Source organism: Grammomys surdaster, unplaced genomic scaffold (genome assembly GCF_004785775.1).
Source record: "Grammomys surdaster isolate TR1022 unplaced genomic scaffold, NIH_TR_1.0 270, whole genome shotgun sequence".
Lineage (NCBI taxonomy): Eukaryota > Metazoa > Chordata > Mammalia > Rodentia > Muridae > Grammomys > Grammomys surdaster.
The window spans coordinates 3,460,395-3,477,673 of NW_021604711.1; the positions used below are offsets into that span (position 1 = coordinate 3,460,395).

Consider the following 17,279-nt stretch of genomic DNA (forward strand, 5'->3'; position numbering starts at 1 on the left):
CCAAACTAAACCAAAAAAAAAAAAAAAAAAAAAAAAATACACACCCTCTGCAGCTGACTACCTCAACTTCCCTAAGTCAATTCTGCTGACCCCTATTTGTAAGACCCCTATATGACGATGTTACCTTTTCTGTCTTGATCAGGCTCCTCAATTGCTTCTGCTGGACATTGTAAACACATTTAATGACACTTTGCCATCTATCTACTGCTTGTCTCTGCTACCCGCTATGTGTTCTTACTTTTGCTTGGTACTCATTAATAAACATGGCTACTATGGAACATCCTTGGGAACATGTGGATGAGTCGCACACCTATTTTGTTCTGGAAGCAAAGGATACCTCCTCCTGTCGTGGCTGTCTCTAGATAGCCCCCCCCCCAAGTCTGTTATCACCAGTGCTTTTATTATGAAGTGAAGGTCCGAACTTGCTTGAACTCCCACTTCTCCTCCTGGACTTGCAACCCCTGTCCGGGATTCACCTTATACTCCCTTGCAGCCTCATCCAGAGGCAACACCTTGTGCATCCGGTGCTCCTGGGCCTCCCTGCAGACCACACAAATGGGGCTCTGGTCATCCTGGCAGAATAGCTTAAGGGGTTCTTGATGTAATTGGCACAGGTCTCGCTTCTGCAGCCCAGGGTGCTGGCGGGCCATCTCAGCCACCTTTGTCAGTAGGCGGTTGGGCCTCAGGTTCCTCTGAGGGGACATCTCCCTGCACTCGGGGCAGGGGAATGAGCCCTTCTGCTTCTTCTTCCCTTTCTTGACCTTCCCCTTCTCCCAGCTCATCTGGATGCACTCTCTGCAGAAGTTGTGGCCACAGGCAGTCATCACAGGATCAGTAAAGTAGTCGAGGCAGATGGAACACGTGGCCTCTTCTTGCAACCGTCTGGCGAGCTCCACAGCATCCATGGCTCCTGGGGAGAAACAAGGGGGAGGTCTCTACTGTAACTGTAACGGCAAGATCACAGTAGGGTGCACTGGCCAACTCTCCTGGGCCCCATCCAGCGTGTGTGCCTCCTCTGTTGATCCTCGAGATGAAGACAAAAGCTGGTGTCCAAATGTGGGATACAAAGACACTGATGAAATGCTAGACAGACCACTGAACCTCAGCTGCTAAGCTTGGACTCGGTGCCTGGGTCAGCTTAGCTATGAGCTCCCTCCTCTGCTGCCTCGTTTGTAGTCAAGCCCTATGTCTGCCCCAAAGCCACAGCTCCACCCCAAAAGTCTGCAATAGCCAACTATCAGAATGTCTTTAACTCACCCCTGGTAAAACAAAGAAACTTAGAAAGGAATAGAGATCCTTTCAGTTAAGGTACAATGCAGAAAAGATACAACAAAACACACAGATACAGGGTCTTCATATAGACACATGGACACACCAACACATGCACACAAATTCAGGCCTACATATAGACATGCAGACACGTGTACATATACAAGCTTGCACATGAGTAGATATGTTTGTAACTACACATGAACACATCCACACAGAAAACATGGGGAAGCACACTTACACACCATAACAAGCACAGGCATGTGAACATGGATGCACTCTGAAGGCACATACAACGCACATGTGCACAGGTACACATATACACGCACCCCTCAAATCTGAGTCCTGCTAACCCAGAAGTGGAGACCCTGAACTGCCCCCATCCTGCTTCCCAAGATTCTTTTTGAGAGTTCAGAAATGAGGTCGACTCTCAGTGCGCCTCCATCTTGTTCACTCTTCTGAATCCCGAAAGCCAAGGCATCTTTGGATATTCTGGAGTGGCTACCGTTTTAATTTCATCTGAACTTTCTATGAGCGGAGAGCAGGGCATTAGCTCCTCTCGAACTAACCTCAAGAGCCTCACCACTGCCCACCTAGTCAGAACCAGGGTCAAAAGGGCGAGGTCGCCTGGCTTCCCTAGAGCAGAGACAGACATCAGGGCTCTTGGTCGCCTAAGGTCTTTTGTCGAGGAGGGCTCATCTAGGAGACCCCATGTAGTCAGAGTGGTACACGATTTGAAGCTTATGGTTTGAAGTGTGACTTTTGTTGGGGACAGGATGGCTGGCTGAGACAGGAAGGCGCAGCGACCTAGGAGAGAAGGGCCCTTAAAGTCTCCCCAGACGGTGCGGGAGCTAATTCTCTGGACGGTGAGTACTCACAAGGAAGGAGCCTTGCACTGCGCCAGGTGCCAGGGGGAAAGGCTGGGTTTGTGCTACAGCACTGGGAGAGACCGGGAGCCGGGGCAGAGAGGCATTGTGGCGTCAACGCACGCAGGCGGGTTGCTTGGCAGAGATACCGCAGGGGCGGGGCTGAGGCTGCTACAGCGAAGGGTGGAGGCGGGAGCAGAAGGGAGGGGAGGGAGGGGAGTATGGAGAAGGGGGCGGTGACAGAAATATGGCTTCGCTAGAGAGTTGTGGGACCAATAGATCGATAGGGGAAAGAGATTAGGCGGGGACTAGGTGACTCAGGTGGGGCTGCAGGGAAAGCGGTCGCATTTGCATGGATTGAGGCCAGTGAAATGGAAAGGGGGCAATTTAGAAGTTAGGGACTGCAAGTTGGGAGGTGGTGATCCACGGCCTCAGTCTGAGGCCAGAGGGAGTTCTGGGACAGGCAGGGCTACACAGAGAAACAGTCTTTAGACTCTCCCCACCCCCAGACTCCCCACCCTGGGTCTGGAGTTGGAGACATAATGGGCTTCAAAACTTTTCAGTTGCATACTTGTATTCTATGCACACCCTAGGAGTAATTTATGTAGTTAACATAGCCGTTAATGAGTGAGCCCACTATGTAGCAGAAGTGAAGTTTTCTGTGTTAACCTCGCAGCCGTATTCAGGCTATTCCCCTCAGCCCTCCACTATGCAGTTGAGTTAACCATCTCAGGCTCCTCCCAGTTTGATTTCTGAGCAAGCCGTTAATCTCCATGCCTGTCATCTCAGAACACCACCAGCTCTTTGTAAGGCTCAGAAGTCATACAGTACTGGACAATATATATATAAAAAAATCAAAGCTAGTAACCCCCAGAGAATTAAAGTCCAGGGCAAAGCATCCTCTTGATAAGAGGTTCCCATCGCTTACCACTCAGGCTGAAGTCAACACAATAGCTGGACTTTCCTGCTCTATAGGAATCCTCTAACACGGGATTCTCTGGGTGTGTCCCCTGGAAATATGCGAGCTAACTTTTGCGCCACCGCTATGACAGACAGGCAAAGATAACTTTAATAAAAGAGTTCACTGGGCTTTCCATGAGAAAGGCGAAGTTGTAAAGCACAGGAATCGTGAAGTCTTTTAAACTTGAGGTAAATCTGCCTCAAGATACAAGGCAATTAACAGAGGTTGACTGGTAACTGGAGTAGACACAGTTGAATACTATCCACCAGGCATACACAGTCTAGTGGAGTATGTTTGCTGCTCGTAGATGCTGGACTCCTTTCGCTTGAGAAGGCCAGTCTCCTCTACCAATTACTAACCTCGTACTCCAAAGGGTCAGGCCACTACCTTGTTAAGTGAAGGCAGCTTAGACCAGGATGAAACTGCAAACAGCTTGCCGGGCAAGGATCAGCTGCTAAGCCCGCTAGTCTGATCCCTGGGAAGCCACTTGGGATTCCCAGCCGCTTTGTCTTCATCTCCGGGGGCGACAGGACATCTAGCGAGGCTCGGTTACACACTTTTTGGGACTCTGGGGGTGGCTCTGAAAAGAGCCGTTGGGTTGGGTTCGTGAGCACTGCTTGTGGGGTCTAAGCCCGTTCTCCGCGGATGCGCCGGGCCAACTGGATGTCTTTGGGCATGATGGTCACCCGCTTGGCGTGGATGGCGCACAGGTTCGTGTCTTCGAACAGACCCACGAGGTACGACTCGCAGGCCTCCTGCAGCGCCACCACGGCGGAGCTCTGGAAGCGCAGGTCGGTCTTGAAGTCCTGGGCGATCTCGCGCACCAGGCGCTGGAAAGGCAGCTTGCGGATCAGCAGCTCGGTCGATTTCTGGTAGCGCCGGATCTCGCGCAACGCCACCGTGCCGGGGTGGTAGCGGTGCGGCTTCTTCACGCCGCCGGTGGCCGGGGCGCTCTTACGTGCCACCTTCGTGGCTAGCTGCTTGCGTGGAGCCTTGCCGCCCGTCGACTTCCGTGCCGTCTGCTTGGTGCGTGCCATCTTCCTGAGCTAGCCTCCTCCGCTGATTCTCAGGTGCAGAGAGTGCCCGAGCGGCACGGCTTTTATAGACCCAACCGCATTCCTATTGGCTGCCCACCAGGTGGCATTATGGGATGCTGCATTCTGATTGGTCCATTGCGGGCTCGGCTTTACACCCTGCCTCTTACAGTCTCTGAGCGGTTTGGCCTCCTGAGCTGTTAGTTGAGGCTCAGTAGGAGGGCAGCGGGGATTGTGGGAAAAAGTTGTTTTCTTGGCGCTAAGAAACAAACAAACAAACAAACAAACAACCCCCCCAAAACAGAACAACCTTGCCTCGACTCCCAAGACACAAAGAACCTTCTAGAATCCTTCTGTGTCTCCTTTATATGGCAACCAGGCATAGTTTTCCTGAGTTCTGGAATACTAAAAAAAATCCGACCTGGTTTTAAGGATGCCTCTGGGGACAGCCTGCACACAGGCGAGGGCTGGAGATACCTCAGCAGTGAAGCTTAGTTCCAGGACTTGGGAGGCCGAGGACGGTGGATATCTTGTGTCTTTGAGGCTAGCCAGGGCTACATAGTAAAGCACGATTTAAAAAAAAGGGGGGGGGGAGGTAGAAATAGAAAAAAATAAAGGAGAAAAATGAAAATAAATTATGTTATTTGCTGGAAAAATGGATAGACATCAAGATCACAGTGTTAAGTAAACCGGATCCAGGAAGAAAAACAGCATAGGTTCTCTAGCATGTAAGAAGCTAGATTTTTTTTTTTTTAAGCATAAAAATGGGTTTGGGGTGGGTATTTATGGAGAGAAAGGTGACCAGAGGGAAGAGGAAAAAGGAGAGAGCTGGTGTGTGTGTGTGTGTGTGTGTGTGTGTGAAGTTATCAAAATGAAACCCATTACTAAGCATAGTTAACGTACGTTAATAAAAAATACTAAAAGAAAATGACTCAAAGGATAGTGGTCCATGCTTATAACCTCAGCACTCGGTAGCTGGATCAGAAGGATAACAATTTTGAGGCTATGTTAGGGCACACTGAAATGTCCCTTTAGCAAACATCTTTAGATTTGAAAAAAATAAAAAATGATTTCTGAAGCAAAGACTTTCAAGGATGACATGGGCTGTATTCAAGAATCTCCCAAAGGTCACATTCTGGGCATCAAACATTAGCAATAACAGTTACTTAGACCATATCAGAGGATGAAAAAGGTGCACATAGTTTCAAAAACGTGAGTCTAGTAAAGGATAGAAATCAAAATGTGTTGCCTCCTTACCGATTTAGGTAAAAAAACAAACAGAACGCACTGACAATCATGGAGTTTTGCATCTAAACATGTATGTGTCGTTTAAACAGACGCAAGTGAACGCCAAAGCAGGGAATCTGGAGCCCATGTCCAGCGGTGCAGTCGCAGGTAGGCGCTAGGCCAACCGGAGGACATGGGTCGTCCATTGGTGGTGCCCGGGAACTGGGGCGTCCCGGCCCGCGCCACCGTCTAGTGTCAGCTTATAGACATAGTGACAGGCGAAATGGCTTCACTCTCAGAAAGAACTAACCGAAGCTCTTGCTTCTGGGAAAGCAGGACCCTGTGAGACATCAGGGACACACCGTGTTTGAACTCCTGAGGGAGCCAAGGAGGAAGGAGCTGTCTTAGAGTCTTTCATCCCGCGTCTCACGCAGCCAATGGGATCAGTCAGAGCTTTCGGATTGACCAATCGGAAAACGTCCTTGAGCAAGTTCAGGTTCCGGAGCCGGAGAGGGCAAAGCCCGTCTCTTCTCCAAGGCCGAGGCGCCCGTTAGAGGACGGGGAAAAGCTTTCTTACGCGACGCGGGAAACCTTCCCTACGTCCCCGCGCCCACACTCCCACACTCCCGCACCCCAAACCTCCTTAAGGCCAAACTGCAGCCGCCACCGCGGAGGTTCCCTAGTTGGGCGCTGCACCTACGGGAGCCATTGCTATAATCTTAAATCTGAGTGGTTCTTTTTTCTTTCCTTTTTTGGTTTTCTGCTTGTTTCATTCCAACTAGACTGCGCTGAGCTTCCCAGAGAAAAGTTGCACCGTACAAGGCTGCATGCAACTGCAGAGCAGCGTCTCAAAATCTGGGAAGGAGCTTTTTTTCTTTCTGGAGCCTGTAGTTTCCTTTCTCTATTAAATTTCTCCCATTCATTATCCGATCCGCACCTATGCCTTGTGGGAAAGGATCAGATGAAGGTTTAGTGTTAGGAGTGGAAGATGGGTGCGGGGAGCTCAGCAGTGGGACAACGTTGCCCTCTCAGCTCCATGCTGCTTGCTATGGGAGATCAATTTCTTTCCATCACCGGCTAGACAGGGAAGAAATCCTTTGTTTTAACTTAACTTAGCAAATATATATTTAGCACTATGTGCAAGGCATAATCAACACGTGAGAGTGACAGACATAAATGTGCCTCTGCACTCTTTGACGTCAATGTTAGCTAGTTGTGAGCTGGCCACAACATTGCAGTGTTTATCCCTAGGTAGGATTATGTCGGGAACTAGAAAGTGGGACAGCAGTAGAAATGCAGAGTACCGGAAGGGAAAGGAGGCATGACTTTTGTTTTTTTTTATTTTGTTTTGTTTTTGACAGCCATCCTAACAGGAGTGAGGTGAATCTTCACTATGATCTCATTGGTCAGCTACTGTAGCGATTTCTAAGATCGTGTGTGTCTTTACAGAAATTTTTATTCGGGGTCCTTTTGCCTCTTTAAAATTCGAGCTGTTTGCTATTGAATTATAGGACTTTGCTGTTTTGGATATTAATTCTCTGATCAAATGTATGGCTTGAAAATGTTCTCTATTTTGTGGGTTGCATTTTAATGGATCCAACTATCTCACTTCTGTATGTATATTTTTTGTTGTTGTAGGAACTCAAGAATACTTAAAACAGGTATATTTTGTCTGTTTTTGAATTGAATCATGAGTGTGCTGGAACTGTTTAGAGAGGGAGGAAAATGTCATGCGATGCCAGTGGGGACAACAGGCTGCCTTCAGCAGGGGGGAATATGCAGTAGGTGCTATAAACATGCAGCTTGAGGAAGAGGTGTGGATTTGTGGAAGTCGTGGTTCTGGTGATATCACAAGAAAAGAGGGTCCCTCGTGGTCAGCAGCCAGACCTGGGATGTGCAGCAAGGAGGCCTGAGACCCCTACCTCCTAGACATCCATCTGGCTTTGCCACTCATCATATTAGGAAATCGGCTATCTACACAGCCTGAGTCCAACTGGCCTGGCACTTGTTCTGAACCCCAGAGCTTAGCTTGAGGGACAGTATGGAAAAGTGCAGCCTCTGTGTTCCTTGAACTACCCCCATTAACCTACTAGAGAAGCTGCCATGACTCTCCAGCTGATCCCTGCTGAGTCTCCAGTTGACCTTCCTGGCTCTCCAGCCTCTCTTGAAAGAGTTATCTCTACTGACCATGCCTAGAGCCTTATGATAATGATTCTTGATCAACCTAGTACAACTATTTACCCTATAGTTGCGTTACATTATTTACAGAGAGTCATGGTGGCATACTTTAAAACACATACTATGGCTTTGTATATAAGGATCCTGGGTACCCATAGATCTTGGTGCCTGCCCAGGCTGGGGGGGGGGGGTTGGGCAGAGAGGAGGTCCTGGAACCAATCCTGTGATGCCAAGAGACATTGAAATGTCTAGGTTCATCTACGTGACAAATGAAATCTTATTTCTTTTTTTAAGCCTATGTAGTAGTTATCTGTGTATGTACATTTTGGAGCTCCATCTGCTTCTTCATAGACATTTAGGTTAGTACCATGTTTAGTTCTCTTAGCTATCGACAGTGGCACAATGGGCATGTCAGTACGTATGTCTCTTCCACATACTGATGTCATTTCATCTGGATAGATGCCCAGGAGTAGGGGAGCTGGACCGTATATTAGGTCTATTTTTAATTTTGTTGAGGTGGGAGATTATTGGCCATGTGGATGAGCCTGCAAGAAATGGCCCCACAGAACAGAGACTAAATGTGGGAAGCAAGTGCTGGAGGGAAGACCCAAACCCAGAAGAGGAACACGGGATGCTGCAGAGATAGAGAGGTAACTCCCACACGCTGCAGACACTGTCCAGAGTTAATTCCGAGATTGTCTCAAGCTGCATTCTTCTGGAACCTCCCTTCTTGTCTCCAATAAACAGCAGTGCATAGGGACACATGGCGAGTGGTTGAAATGATTCTAATACAGTCATGTGTTCAGAGAGTGGGCCAGGGAAGACCTCCATACCTCCACACAACATTCATGCAGACTAAACCTGGCAAGGTTATTTGCCAAGGCCTGCCTGCTCAGAGCTGCAGCGGGAGGATCAGGCCACACCTGTCTTTCCACATGGTCTCTGATGACGGCAGCTGTGGGACATGGGTTTCGCCTTTTACCTGAGGTGGGTGGCCAGTTTTATCCTAGAAAGAAAGCACTAGACTGCTTCTCAGTTTTCTTTCTGTCCTTAGTGCTTACAGGCTTCCTTTGTCCACTCATGTCCCCCGCCCCCGGGTACGAATGTGCATTGCACACATATGCATGTATGAATGTGGAGTGCAAGCATTCATGTGTGTCATCATGTGTGAAGGTCTAAGGACAATCTCAAGTATCATTCTCAACTTCCACCTTGTTAGTTGCTGTCCATACCACAGCAGTTGTCTTGTGAGCTTCCAGGGATTCTCCTGTCTTCCTTGGAAGCACTGGAATTACTCAGGTGCTAACCTAGCCCTACATTACTTGGGTTCTGGATTTGCTCAGGTCTTCAGACTTGCGTGGCAAGCCCTTTACTTACTGAGTCATCTCTCCAGCACCTGTCTCCTTTAGTCACTGAGTGTCTTAAAAACCTAGGTGAACTTCACAAGCTATGGTGAGCCATTTTCATGTGTGCAGTTGAGGGGACACTTAGCACATTTCCTATGCCTTCTCCCATGACCACATCAGGAAGGTCCGCACTTTCTCTCTCCCCTCCTTCAGCTCCTGTATCTATCGTCTCTGATGTCGCCTCTTCTGGACATGGAGGTTCGTTCATCTTGTCCAGTCCCTTCATTGACTAATGCTCCATTATGAGAACAGCTTTGTGTATCTATTTGTCAACTGATGAATATTTAGGTTTCCTCTGCCTTTTAGGTTTTATGAGTGATACCGTTCTTCCATCTGTATAGTTTATGTTATAGTATATGCATACTCATTTTATTGGGTGTATACTTAGAAATGGATCATGGGGTACTTGAATCCCGTGAACATTCTCTTTTCAAGGTAGTTGCTATTGGTGCTTTACATTTCTGGAGACAATGACCCAGGTGACCAGGTCTTAGATCACAGCTGCTCTAATTGGAACTTTCTGTAATTTTGTAGACACATTCAGAATCTGTGCTCTCTAGTCACTAGCCACATGTGCCTGGGCAATTTATGAGCTGCGTCTTTACATTACATCTTACCTAAATGGAAATTAAATATTCCTTTTGGGTGGTGGTTGTGCATTTGACAGCAGCCTTAGAAGAGATGAAAAACTACCCTAGTATACCTCCCTCCACAATGCCTCTATAACACCCTTAAATGGTAACATTACCCAATTCCTAAAAAGTTTAACCGTCATTCAAGCATTTAAGCAACTACAATGACCTATGAACACATACAAACTAAAACTAGAACCAGAGATTCTAACTTAAAAAACAAGGAAATGATCTCTGGAGGTCCAACCCTCTGGCTTTGTTTTACTAAGACCACCCATTTGCAGATGTATAATCCATATGCAGTTTTTTGGACTATTGTATTGAGACTTACTGTGAAGGAAATTGCTTATCCTTAGGCAAGTGACTTTTTAAGACATTGAAATTTTATAAGCAGATTTGTAGTTACAGACAGTGCCTGAGGAGCCCAGGCTTGAACAGATCCAGTTTTGTTTGTTAGAGTCTATATAAATTATATAATAAACATTATATAATTGTCTTGATGGCCTGTATTGTTAAAATTTAAGTAGTGTACAGCAGTTAACAAGGAAGAGAGGCTCAATTCTGTGGCATTTTAAAGGATTTAAAAGTAACGCATTTAACCCCCTCCTCTCCCTTTCCCACGTACATGCTCCTGTTGATTTACCTGGAACTCCAACACTTTTCACGCTGCCTATGGAAGTCTCAATCGTCTCTGAAAACATTTACTTCGTGTGACTCCGCTGTACTCTCATACATAGTTTAACCAAAACGTGACAAATTATTTTGTTCCCCAAGGTTAAGCTACTTAAGTGGATCTGATTAACCAATTCCAAATGCCTGCAGGAACACCATGGTCATCTGTAATCCTACCACTGTGCAGGCTGAAGCAGCCTAGATACTGGCTCCCCACCCCCACAAAAGAAACCAGCAAACTCCAAAGTTGTAAATCGCCTTATAACAGCACGTTTATATAAACAAGTAGACTTGAAATACCCAAATCTTCCTTCAGAAACCTTTGGAAACCCGAGGCGTTATGATCTGAATTCAAATGGACTTCATGTTTTGGAAGATTTGAACATGTTAATTTACCCAGTTTCAGTAGTAACACTAGCATCTACCAACCAGAACCTTATGCTAATTTCTACAGAATAAAGTATTCCCTTAAATTCCAAACAAGAACGTTAACTGAAACCTTGTGTCTGACACCGGAGTGGTGAGGAGAAACTCGAACGCTTACAACTGACCGCAGGCCACCCGCAGATGAAGCCGTTGGTCTCCCGTGAGCTCCCCAGGCGCCGCACAGGAATGCATGGAAAGAGTCGGGAGACCTTGCCCGGCCAGTAACTGGTGACAGGCTCAGTGTACAGCACTTTCTAATGAGGCTGTGGGTGGCTCTGAAAAGAGCCTTTGGTGTCCGTAAGGTTGCACTAACAACCAATAGGGGCCTCACTTGCCCTTGGCCTTGTGATGGCTCTCGGTCTTCTTGGGCAGCAACACGGCCTGGATGTTGGGCAGGACGCCGCCCTGCGCGATGGTCACGCGGCCCAGCAGCTTGTTGAGCTCCTCGTCGTTGCGGATGGCCAACTGTAGGTGGCGCGGGATAATTCGTGTCTTCTTATTGTCGCGGGCCGCATTGCCAGCCAGCTCCAAGATCTCGGCAGTCAGGTATTCCAGCACAGCCGCCAAGTACACCGGAGCACCAGCGCCCACCCGCTCGGAGTAATTACCCTTACGGAGGAGGCGGTGCACACGGCCCACTGGAAACTGCAGGCCAGCCCGGGAAGAGCGAGACTTCGCCTTTGCACGAGCTTTGCCGCCCTGTTTGCCACGACCAGACATCTTCCACTGATGACAAAAAGTACACCGAAAGAGAAAAAAGGCTGGCGAAAACGAATCCGTAAGCGCCAGCAAGCACTTATATATGATCAGGAGGAAGGCTAGGCTGCGCCTTCCTATTGGATACGAATATGAACCAATCAGGAAAGAACGCGAAGCCCTCCTAATTTGCATATGCCTTACCCTGAAATGACGTAATGTGAAATTGTATTCAATCAAAGGGAGTGATGCCTGATCCTTCATTTGAATACAAGGCTTACAAATACACTTGGTACTGGGACGCCGGCGTTTCTGCAGCGCAACTAGACATTATGCCTGATCCATCCAAGTCGGCTCCAGCCCCCAAAAAAGGCTCAAAAAAGGCGGTCACTAAAGCGCAGAAAAAAGATGGCAAGAAACGCAAACGGGGCCGCAAGGAGAGCTACTCCATCTACGTGTACAAGGTGCTGAAACAGGTGCATCCGGACACCGGCATCTCGTCCAAGGCCATGGGCATCATGAACTCGTTCGTCAACGACATCTTTGAGCGCATCGCCAGCGAGGCCTCCCGCCTGGCGCATTACAACAAGCGCTCGACCATCACGTCCCGCGAGGTGCAGACGGCCGTGCGCCTGCTGCTGCCAGGGGAGCTGGCCAAGCACGCCGTGTCCGAGGGCACCAAGGCAGTCACCAAGTACACCAGCTCAAAGTGAGGTGCGACAACGGTGCCCTCAATTCAAAGGCTCTTTTCAGAGCCACCCATACCGTCCTTAAAAGGGTCTTGAACACAGTGTGGGTCACTGATGATTGTCACGTGCCTGAGGCCTTCCCTGACACGGTGCAGCCAAGTCAGATTTGTGAGCTAGGAACGTGGGGAAATGGCTGCTTTGCTCTTCCTAAGCATATAGTGTGAAGGATGCGGGAGCAGGCAATGGGCGTGAGTCTCCTCCCCAAGCCTGGAGCTTCGGTGGGCGAGGTGACAGTGCAGTGGTATTCTGGATGTGCGCCCCCTTGGTGGCCTCCGAACCTGCACTCCCTTTAGTACCTTTTCCATTCTTTTCTGTAATAGGCATCTTTATCCCCTGAAAACGACCATTCTGATATATGTCAATAAATCCTGCACTAGCAGTATGCTGGAAACCGGGCGCGGGCAGGGGGAGGTGCGGCACACCGCAAATGCCTGTGTGCAGGAGCTAGGATGTTGCCAGCCTGAGCTGCCAGCCCAGTTTCAGTGGTTAGGGGATGGGAGAGGTGGGAAAGAATTTCGTTGTTTTGAGCCAGTTGCTCCTCTAAAGCTGCGTTTTCTGTGAAGCATTAGTAAAAGAATATTCCATACACAGCATTTATTTTGAGAATGCCATTTTTTGTCGGGAACGTTTGGGCAGGAAATCTTACCCGTGGGAAAGAACACCACTTTCCTTGGCTTGGCTTTTATTTATGAAAAAAGGATTCGTGATAATTACTTGAGACATATTCAGAGTCCTATCGTCACCAGCAGAATACTATGTAAATTTTATTTTTTTTCCAAGTTGTCAAAGGGAGCCCCTCTCATCTGGACTCCTGCTACTGGGCATTTGGGGGGGGGGTAAGTCTGCTGGAACTTCCTACAGTAGCTATGCCACCTTCTGCTTTCCAGCTTGGTCCACATAAAGGGGTTTTTTGATAACGTCATGTGTTTTAAAGTTAGCATCTTAAGTATTTTTATCCTAAGTTCAAGTAACTGCAAAGATGCAAATTACAAAGCAGGAATTTTTTAAAAATCTTTTTAAAAAACCATTCTTTAAAATACCTACTGCTTTATCAATTTAACACCAGAGTCAGGAAAAAATAATTCTTAAAAAGATATTTCAGATTATTCTCTCTGCGAATGTCTTTCTTATTTTCCTTCTGCTTCAAATTCTGCCAACAGCAGTTATATGTATGTTACATTTAACTAATTGCTGCTTCCAGAATTGTCTGTTCAAATTTAAACATGCCAACCAAGTTATCTCAGTATTAAAAAAATAAAAAGACACAAGGAGAATCATTTAAGACAGGAACCATTTAGTTTTGGTAATTAGTGAAATTAGTCTTTCACTGAGGTTTACTGGAGGAGGGGGTTGGCTGGAGACTCGAATCTTAGACCTTAAATATTAGCTAAGGTTCTCCACTAAGATGCAACTCAGTCCTCTTCTGTTCAACTGCTCGGATTATTATTTCAAATTCATTCCTAGGCACAAGCAGTCAGTGTGTGGTATACAGCATTATTTTCATTTGACATCTTTTAAAAAGATAGAAATAAGCACATAGTAAAGGAAGCCTTGTCATAACTGACTTATTGAATACATTGCTCCTTAGTTATGATAGAAAATATAAATCATAATCCATCATCAGAAGAGAGGCCTGTCAACAGTTCTTTCACATTCTATATCTCTTTCTGTGTCTCTCTGTGTGTGTCTGTCTCTCTCTGTGTGTCTCTTTTACACACAGAGACACAGAGAGAGAGACAGAGAGTATATGTGTGTGTTAGAGTCAAGTAGTCATGTAAGCTTGACTGTACTACATAGACCAGACTGGTGTGGAATTCAGAGATCTCCCTTCTCTGCCTCCTGAATGCTGTTATTAAAGGTATGCACCACCACTCTGTCAGTGTTTTTAATGGTTTCAAAAATAGAGGATTTGAAAGCCAGACATGGTGGCATAGTCCTGTAATGGCAGCAGTTGGGAGAAACAGAGGCAGGTGGATCATTGTTTGCTCACGACCAGTGTGGTCTGCATATCAGGGTCCAGGCTATCCAGAGCTACATAATGAGACCCTGTCACCAAATAAAACACAAACAGGATTTACGCTCAAAAAAGATAGAATGTGTTCCTCTGTGAGCTGATGCCAAGTGACAGTCAAGGCCTCTGGGACTTTTGCTACTACAGGACTGCATGGCCAGCCCCTGGCACTATCTATTCATTTTTTAATTTTGACGATGAGCAGTTTTTCCTGCATTTATGTGCACTGAATTTGTGCAGAAGTTAGAAGAGGTGGTCATAGGAAGGAGTCAGATCCCTTGGAACTAGTGTAACTGATGACTGTAAAGCCGTCATGTGGGTGCTAGGAACTGAACCAAGGTCTTCTACAATAGCTATATGCATTCTTAACTCCAGAGCCAAGCATCCAATTTTAAAGGGCTATTTACAGTTGCTTCTTCTAGACCCAGTACAGTACATATATGGTTTTAATAAAATGGAACCTTTCCCTCCAGAACAAAGAGGAGCCTAAACATTGTCTAGTACCAAGAGGAGGGGGAAAAAGCAATGAGCAAATCAGGCACACAATTTCTAAGTTTAATTAATTCTCTAACAATACATGTATAGTTGTCAGTAATGCAATGGACTTTTTTTTTTTTTAAAGAAAAGCTGGAAGTTCAGAAAAAGCTGCCCAGGTGTATTACTTTGGCAGCCACAGCTTAGAATAGGGGGAAGAGCTGTCCTTTTGTAGAATCTGAATATTAAGGAGTAGACAAAGAAATGTAGAAATTTGTTTCTGCTGTTGAGATTTTATAATATAGAAAACTGAGAGCAACTGTATACAAAAGCAATGTCTCTAGTTTCATGTTATAAGAGAAAAAAAGGAATGGTCTGGTGAAATTGAAAAATTGGAGAATGTAAGGAGGGTACAACAGATACGAGAATCTACAATCGTTAAGAATTAGGACAATGCAAATGGCTAGTTTTCTGGACCTGAAAAACTTAATGTTAGTGAGGTTGGGGAGGCAGAGATGAGGGATTTGCAGGCACACAGTCTGGAACAATGAGACAGTTATTTCCCACTCTCAACTAGATGTTCAAAACCAATTGGCTAATTATTAGGGAACCAACCAAGAATTTTGAGCGAGTGAAAAAAACCTGTCTCTTTAAGAAGAAAGTACCAATAGAAAGACTTGCCTTTCCTGTGTGAGACAGTAAGAGGTTAAATGTTGACAAATGAGTGGCTGCTGTTGCAGGTGGTGTGAGGAGGAAGACCGCCATTGTTCACCAGTGAAACCAACGTGTAATCAGAACCCGGGGCAACTAGTTCGTGGAAGATGGGCTTCTCCGACATACAGGGAAGAACCACTGATAGTTGAATTTTAGAGGAAGGATAGTTTGGACTATTCTTGCAAGCCTCATTCATTTAATGCAACCTACACTGAATTCAATTGTACGTAGCTTTTTGTTGTTATTTTAAAGATTCTATTTAATTTTAAAGGATGTTTCACCATTTACTAGAGTTGTTACTATATACACACATTTAGATGATATATACTCTCATGCACACGCACACATTTTGATGAAACAAAAGGATCTTTCATTGTTTAAATTCATCTATGGATAAAATACCAGAATCTTCCCCGGCGAGATTGTTGCTTAATTAGGTAAGGTTGGAGAACAGGAGCTGTGCATCCCCGAGATAGGCATTTTGAACAGAATACAATAGAAGACCTGCTTAAACTGTTTTGGGCCAGAAGATTTTAATCCTGACAAGGGGATAGAGCAAGATGGCTCCGAAAGCATCAGTGCTGAGAGCGCAGCACTCTGAGCCTCACAGAGCACCCTGCAGGGGGAGGGGAATGGAGAGGGTGGGAGGATGGAGAAGAATCTTATTGCTGACACAGCCCCCTCCCTCCAACCGCGCAACGCATGCCAAATTTCCCCAGGAGCCATCTACTAAACTACATTCTGTGGCCAAAATTGAATCAGACAAATTTATTAATGTACCGTTATGAACAAGAGTAATTATCTCAGGGTCCCAAGGTCCAGTACAACTCCTCCCTCCCTTCCCCCCTCCATCCCAATGTTTATCAAGTGAATGACAATCTTAGTCAGGTAGCACGCTCCTTTTTTGAGCTTGGAAGGTGGCTCTGAAAAGAGCCTTTGGGTTGGGGGCGCTCTCGTCGCGCCTCACTTTGAGCTGGTGTACTTGGTGACTGCCTTGGTGCCCTCGGACACGGCGTGCTTGGCCAGCTCCCCTGGCAGCAGCAGGCGCACGGCCGTCTGCACCTCGCGGGACGTGATGGTCGAGCGCTTGTTGTAATGCGCCAGGCGGGAGGCCTCGCTGGCGATGCGCTCAAAGATGTCGTTGACGAACGAGTTCATGATGCCCATGGCCTTGGACGAGATGCCGGTGTCCGGATGCACCTGCTTCAGCACCTTGTACACGTAGATGGAGTAGCTCTCCTTGCGGCCCCGTTTGCGTTTCTTGCCATCCTTTTTCTGCGCCTTGGTGATGGCTTTCTTGGAGCCCTTCTTTGGGGCGGGAGTGGAGCGGGAAGGCTCCGGCATCCTGCTGCACTGGCTGCACCCAGACGAACAGGGATACGGTGAAGGCAGGGTTATTTGTCATCTTTATATTTAAATGAGGGCTCCAAAGTACTCTCATCTGATTGGACAAGCATAAAGTGTTGCAACTAGGTGACCCCGCTTTTTCTTTCCTATTGGACAATATCCGAACCAATCCGAAAGTGCATTGGCTGAGCAAGCTCAGGTGTCTTATCTTTGTCTGAACCCTTTGTTTTAACGCGGAGGATTTAGCGTCGTCCCCCCCCCACCCCCCAACTGTGGATCTGACTTTGAAGGAACAATGCAGCTAGGTCTGATCATTGTTCAGCTAAATCGCTAGCCATTTCTTTGTCACCCTCAGCTAATGAGGGAGAAGCTTGTTGCCTGCTTAGCGGAGGAAATGACAGCTTCCAACTTCCATTTGTTTCTATCCAGGGGAAACAAAAGGAAAGACATTTCTATGAGGATTCATGACCAAATTCCAACAGTTCATTGGGAAATCTGAAAACATTCTGAGGTTGTTTCACTGGAACTGTGTGGCTGGGTAGACATTTATTTGGAGAAAGATATGATACTTGGAACGCCCATCATTTCTGAAGCTGAAGCTAGAGGCATGACGTTAA

General features: G+C 46.8%; 5 protein-coding genes across 5 annotated transcripts in view; 1 reads left to right on the forward strand and 4 right to left on the reverse strand.

Moving 5' to 3' along the window:
- Trim17 (tripartite motif containing 17) overlaps positions 1 to 2,186 on the reverse strand; it is a 7,763-nt gene extending 5,577 nt beyond the window's left edge. The window contains exons 1-2 of the mRNA XM_028776608.1: positions 2,148 to 2,186; positions 477 to 910 (exon numbers count right to left, since the gene is read on the reverse strand). Of these exons, the coding sequence (XP_028632441.1) occupies positions 477 to 905 (429 nt within the window). The 5' untranslated portion in view covers positions 906 to 910; positions 2,148 to 2,186. The remainder of the gene's footprint in view (positions 1 to 476; positions 911 to 2,147) is intronic.
- Positions 2,187 to 3,545: 1,359 nt separating this feature from the next.
- LOC114628588 (histone H3.1) lies at positions 3,546 to 4,225 on the reverse strand. The gene has a single exon (XM_028776472.1). The coding sequence runs from the start codon at positions 4,131 to 4,133 to the stop codon at positions 3,723 to 3,725; it is 411 nt and encodes a 136-aa protein (XP_028632305.1). The 5' UTR covers positions 4,134 to 4,225; the 3' UTR covers positions 3,546 to 3,722.
- A 5,709-nt stretch (positions 4,226 to 9,934) lies between these two features.
- On the reverse strand, positions 9,935 to 11,437 carry LOC114628618 (histone H2A type 3). Its single transcript, XM_028776517.1, has one exon. The coding sequence runs from the start codon at positions 11,389 to 11,391 to the stop codon at positions 10,999 to 11,001; it is 393 nt and encodes a 130-aa protein (XP_028632350.1). The 5' UTR covers positions 11,392 to 11,437; the 3' UTR covers positions 9,935 to 10,998.
- Positions 11,438 to 11,620: 183 nt separating this feature from the next.
- Positions 11,621 to 12,358, forward strand: LOC114628612 (histone H2B type 3-B). The gene has a single exon (XM_028776510.1). The coding sequence runs from the start codon at positions 11,700 to 11,702 to the stop codon at positions 12,078 to 12,080; it is 381 nt and encodes a 126-aa protein (XP_028632343.1). The 5' UTR covers positions 11,621 to 11,699; the 3' UTR covers positions 12,081 to 12,358.
- A 3,707-nt stretch (positions 12,359 to 16,065) lies between these two features.
- On the reverse strand, positions 16,066 to 16,683 carry LOC114628652 (histone H2B type 3-A). Its single transcript, XM_028776577.1, has one exon. The coding sequence runs from the start codon at positions 16,657 to 16,659 to the stop codon at positions 16,279 to 16,281; it is 381 nt and encodes a 126-aa protein (XP_028632410.1). The 5' UTR covers positions 16,660 to 16,683; the 3' UTR covers positions 16,066 to 16,278.
- Positions 16,684 to 17,279: the final 596 nt, after the last annotated feature.

Excerpts from the sequence above, each read along its gene's own strand:
- LOC114628652 (XM_028776577.1), bottom strand. The coding sequence starts at position 16,659 with ATGCCGGAGCCTTCCCGCTCCACTCCCGCCCCAAAGAAGGGCTCCAAG.
- LOC114628612 (XM_028776510.1), top strand. The coding sequence starts at position 11,700 with ATGCCTGATCCATCCAAGTCGGCTCCAGCCCCCAAAAAAGGCTCAAAA.
- LOC114628618 (XM_028776517.1), bottom strand. The coding sequence starts at position 11,391 with ATGTCTGGTCGTGGCAAACAGGGCGGCAAAGCTCGTGCAAAGGCGAAG.
- LOC114628588 (XM_028776472.1), bottom strand. The coding sequence starts at position 4,133 with ATGGCACGCACCAAGCAGACGGCACGGAAGTCGACGGGCGGCAAGGCT.